The 4,733-nt window shown below is 37.9% G+C and overlaps 1 protein-coding gene across 1 annotated transcript; it reads left to right on the top strand.

Moving 5' to 3' along the window:
- Positions 1 to 597: 597 nt before the first annotated feature.
- Positions 598 to 3,748, top strand: LOC104545805 (elongation factor 2-like; the record flags this gene model as incomplete). The annotated part of the gene is given in 6 exon segments (XM_010191019.1): positions 598 to 812; positions 864 to 870; positions 1,472 to 1,680; positions 2,107 to 2,254; positions 2,256 to 2,291; positions 3,587 to 3,748. Coding segments are annotated over 6 exon segments (777 nt in total), but the record flags the coding sequence as incomplete, so codon positions are not given.
- Between the last annotated feature and the right edge of the window lie 985 nt (positions 3,749 to 4,733).

The raw sequence follows: 4,733 nt of genomic DNA, 5'->3' as shown, positions 1-4,733 counted from the left end.
CAGCGGCAGACGAACGAGCAGGATTCTGCTCAGGCCTTGGCCTCTGCAGGATCGAGAGATGGATGGAAGGTCCGAGATGGAAGGGCTCCAAGATGGAAGAAGGGTGAAAAGGATCGAGACCCTCGTGATCTCTCGGTTTTTATACTGAGTATGACGTATGTGGGATGGAATACCTAGTTGGTCCGTTTTGGGTCCGCTTCCCCCTCCTGTAGGCACAGACACAGCACCCATGATGAGACAACTGATCTTGAGCATATCTTCTAGCAGCACTGTTTGGGAAAAACATGCTGCTAGTTTTCAGCAAGTTCAGTCACTTAAAAGACTGAGCTGAAAAATAAAAACACTAAATAGAAAAAATTAGTTTTATTTAGCTCAAACCGGGACAATCACAATTTTCTAGAGCTGGTAGATGGCTACAAAAAGAGAAGACCTGTGGCTCACCTGAAAAGCCCTGGGAGATAGAGAGCGGGTGTGGGAGGAAGACTTGGCAAAGTGAGGGGCAGTGGTGGGAGGAGAGGAGAAGGATGTGTGTGGAAATACTTTAAAGGGAAGTAATAGCTGGTTTTCCTTTTATTTTTTTTCCCCCTCCCCATCCAGATGAATTTCACAGTAGATCAGATCCGAGTGATCGCAGACAAGAAGTCCAATATTAGGAATACGTCTGCAATTGCTCATGTTGATAGTGGCAAATCAGCCTTAACAGACTCCTCGGTGTGTAAAGCGGACTTCATTGCTTTAGCCAGAGCCGGAGAAACACGATTCACAGACACACAGAAAGATGAACAAGAAAGATGTATTACAATCAAGTCTACGTAATAATTTCTTTGTATATATTTTTTTTATTCTTTTTAATCTGAAGACAGAAGAATTGTTTGCTCAAAGCCTTGCATCTTGTCAGATCTTTTTTAAGTTGACATGTGAATCAAGCTGAGCATTACAGAACAGAAGTTCACAGTCTCCAGAATGCAATCTGGGCAGTATTGGCATAGAGCTTATAAGTGATATCTAGTGACTGCTCTTACCTGCTTCTCACTACAGAGAAAGATGCTTTTAGAAAGAACCTTGGCAGTAATCTTTGTTTTTACTGGGTTTGTTGCAGACTAATGTCCTGTTCCTGCAAGCCAGTGTGGTGGGCTCTGTCTTTTTAGTGTTGCCTCTATTTTGATGTCTGCAACTGTAAAGTTGTAAAGTGATGTGGAACATGACTCTACAAGTATATGATAGTGGTAGTATGCTGTGACTGCTATCCTGATGTGTTGATTTTGAATAACAATTAATTACACCACTCAAAGCAGAATTTTATATCCTAAGAACTTTATAAATTGAAATATTGAAGTCTTGTTATTTTTAAGTACATCAAGAAATATTGGCACTGTAACAGCAGGTATAGGAGCCTGACCAATGCAAGTTTTAAAATCAGCAAATTATGTAGCATTATAAAATTATTAAAATTAATTTTCCTCTCTTACAGGGCAATTTCTATGTTCTTTCAGACAATGACTTGGCCTTCATCAAACAGTGTAGGGATGGTTCAGGCGCTCTCATTAACACAATTGACTTCCCTGGATGTGTTGATATCTCCTCTGTAGTTACAGCAGCTGTCTGTGTCATTGATGGTGTCCTCATTGTGGGTGACTTTTTTTCAGGTAAACATGCTCTTCTAATTAGAAAGACCTCAGTGTATTTTATTTTCTTAAGGAAAAAAAAATCAGGAGTGATGGAAGAAGCTTCTTTCACTGAAAGTTTAACTTCTAATGGTATGAATTCTGATTTGCAGTCTTAGCCCATGGCCTTTCCTGTGTCTTAAAGGATTATATCTGCTTTGTTTCCAGCTTGTGGTTTAAAAGTAGAGTAACTGAGGAAATAAAGTCAATCTTTCAGTAAAATCTGAGGGAGTGGAGTTGCCTGTCATTCTTCTCCTTCAGTTAGAAAATGGAGCAATACACACAAATGAGTAATGATGGTTTCAGGGAGTGCTGAGATTGCCACCCAATTCCCAGTTTGAATTTCCCAGTCATCACTGTACAAAGTAGATTAGAGATCTTGCCCATATGTATATAATGCATTTTTTAATTGTACTTATATTTTTAAGGGGGTTGTGTACAGACAGAGGTAGGCTATTGCAGAACATATCAAACCAGTATTGATGAACAAAATGGATTGTGCTTTGCTGGAATTGCAGCTGAAGTCTGAGAAACTTCACCAAATGTTTCAGCGTATTGTGAAAGGTGTCAGTGTTGTTATTTCCACCTATGGGAGAGGGTGAAACTGGACCAATGGATAGTATTTTTGTAAAGAAATCCTTAACACTTTGCTGTGGTTGAAATCCTATTTTGGAGACTACCAGCCTTGACATGAAACAATTGCATGTGTTTATGGAAGTTCAGATTTCTGACCAACCTTGAAGGAGCTGTTCTTCAGCCCCGTGCTTCCTCCACTGTTTCCTACTTTTTCTTTTTTGGGATATTATTTCAGACCAATGAACTGGGAGGCAAAAGCAACTAGGAGAAAGTAGAGAATTCACAAAGCAGATCATCCTGTAGTGATACTTTCTCACTAACAAAATGTGTAACCTCAAGTCAGTTGCTCAGTGTCATTCAAATGTCAGACATTTGCCTGGGGCAAGCTGCTGAAGGGAAGCTACAGCCTGAAAATTAAGGCAAAAGCCAGAAGATGAGGTTTCTGTGCCTAACTTCGCTACTTATGTCACTTACATGACAAGAAACACAGCCTGCTATTGCTGACTGACAAGACATTTAATTTGCTCTTTTCTGATCTTAAGATGTAGGTCTCTCTTATTCTACCAGTAATTCCAGTATAATATGCTGGATGTCTCTGGAAGAATGGTTTGAAACTAGAAAGACAAATAGTATTTCCTATATTGCAGCTGAGAATTTTAAAATAAAAAAAACAAAACAAGTCAACTGCACGTCTTCTCTAGTGGTCTAGCTGTTAGGGTAAGGAATTGTAAAAATAAGGCTGCTTCAGATATTTTTTTCCACCAAATAGCTGCAAGACAGACCTTCTCACCAGAGTTTTCAAAACTGTTTCCCTTTATTTAAATGTGATTGTAACGCACTACCTTGTTTTATGGCTAAAATTGATGGCAGCATAATCTAGTTAATGGAACAAAGGACTCTCAGCTAGGATTATGTTCTGATTTCTATATTTCACGAATCTCAACCATTCTTAAGTCAGACCATTTTTTATCTGTGTGGCAGGAACAATCTACCTATATTTTAATTTCTAGAGAAAGTTCACTAACAATTCAGTTAATTTTCTTTACAAAGTCATAATCCTCCAAATCCTACTTAGCACTTTACAAATATATTTCTGAAGTTTTTATTTATTTTAGCTTCGTTATAAATATTTCCACTGTGTGGGACAAAGTAAGGTTCTTGCTTCAAAGTAATATACAATAGACCCAATGTAGAGGAAATATTTCCTTGTTCTAGGTCCCAGAAAATATTTGGCATCTTCACTGATGCTGTCACTGAAAGAAATTGATACATTTCAAATCACTGTTTTGTGAAATGCATTCACTCCCCTCCCCCCACCACCCCTTTTTACTTTTCCCCTTTTAAAGAATGATCCAGTTATTGGTATTGCTGGGTTTGACTCTCGTCTGCATGGCCAGGTATTTACCCTGAAGTGGTTTGCTGAGGTGTATGTGACCAAATTTGCTGCTAAAGGTGAAAAAGCACAATTCCTCCAGTTGAGTGACCAAAGAAAGCAGAAGATAGGATAAAAAACTCTGAGGTGATAAGTAAGTGTGATAAATGATTCCATCTCAAATAGAATTTTGTAATTAAAGGTTATAATTTCTTAAAAGAGTAAATGCAAGCAAACAGCTCTGGGTGCGTGTGGAGTCTGCGCTCCGCCTCCGCACACTGTACAATTCTTTTTCCGGGTTTATATTTCTTTAACTAATACATATTAATTAAATTTCTCAAAATGCCTATACATATGCATAACCTATCCCCGCTTCATATTATAATTAGTTTTCCTCCTATTTGCACTTGTGCAGTATCTTCTGTCGGTGGTTGTCCTTATCTTCTTGCGCAGATTCAATTACTTCTTGGTTTTGTTGTTTTTTTTAAAACAGCAGGACGGGTGTTATCGATTTCTGAAAAAAGTTCTCAAGCAACTATTTACATTGTGTGTTTCACTTCCTCCCTATCTGGTTTTCTTGTAAAGACAAACGAGATAACCTCAAAGGTCACTGGTCACTCTTTTCTCATGACCTCAACATTGTTTTTTCCTAACACAAATCAGACCAACATATCTCACAATCCCCCATTTTCTTTTTATTAACATTGATTCGTGTTTTTGTTTCTAATTGAGTTAATACTTGACGAATGGGTATCAATTCTGGATCTTCTTTCGTCTTTAAAATTATTAGAGAATGAGTTTTCCCTTCTTCTAGCTTTGAATCAACGGGTACTGCAGTTATCTGCATCCCTTGTATAACTGAATGTATTCGTTTAATAAAACAAGGTATTAAACATGGAATTATTAACAGTCCCGCAAATGACCCTAATATGACAATTCCAACCTTAGTAAACCAATCATTGTCCATAAATCCTTTCCAAAATCCTCCTAAATCGATTCCATTCCAAGTCTGAACTGGGACATGTGCAATTGTCTTCATTTCTTTCACAAGTTCATCTACAGCTCCTCCTTCATCATCGACTTTTAAACGACAATTACTAAGGTTAAATTTTCCACAAACA

The sequence above is a fragment of the Mesitornis unicolor genome, unplaced genomic scaffold (assembly GCF_000695765.1).
Source record: "Mesitornis unicolor isolate BGI_N332 unplaced genomic scaffold, ASM69576v1 scaffold26738, whole genome shotgun sequence".
NCBI classification, from domain to species: Eukaryota; Metazoa; Chordata; class Aves; order Mesitornithiformes; family Mesitornithidae; genus Mesitornis; species Mesitornis unicolor.
Note: the sequence above shows the minus strand (reverse complement) of the source record. Positions and strands in the feature narration are given on the sequence as shown.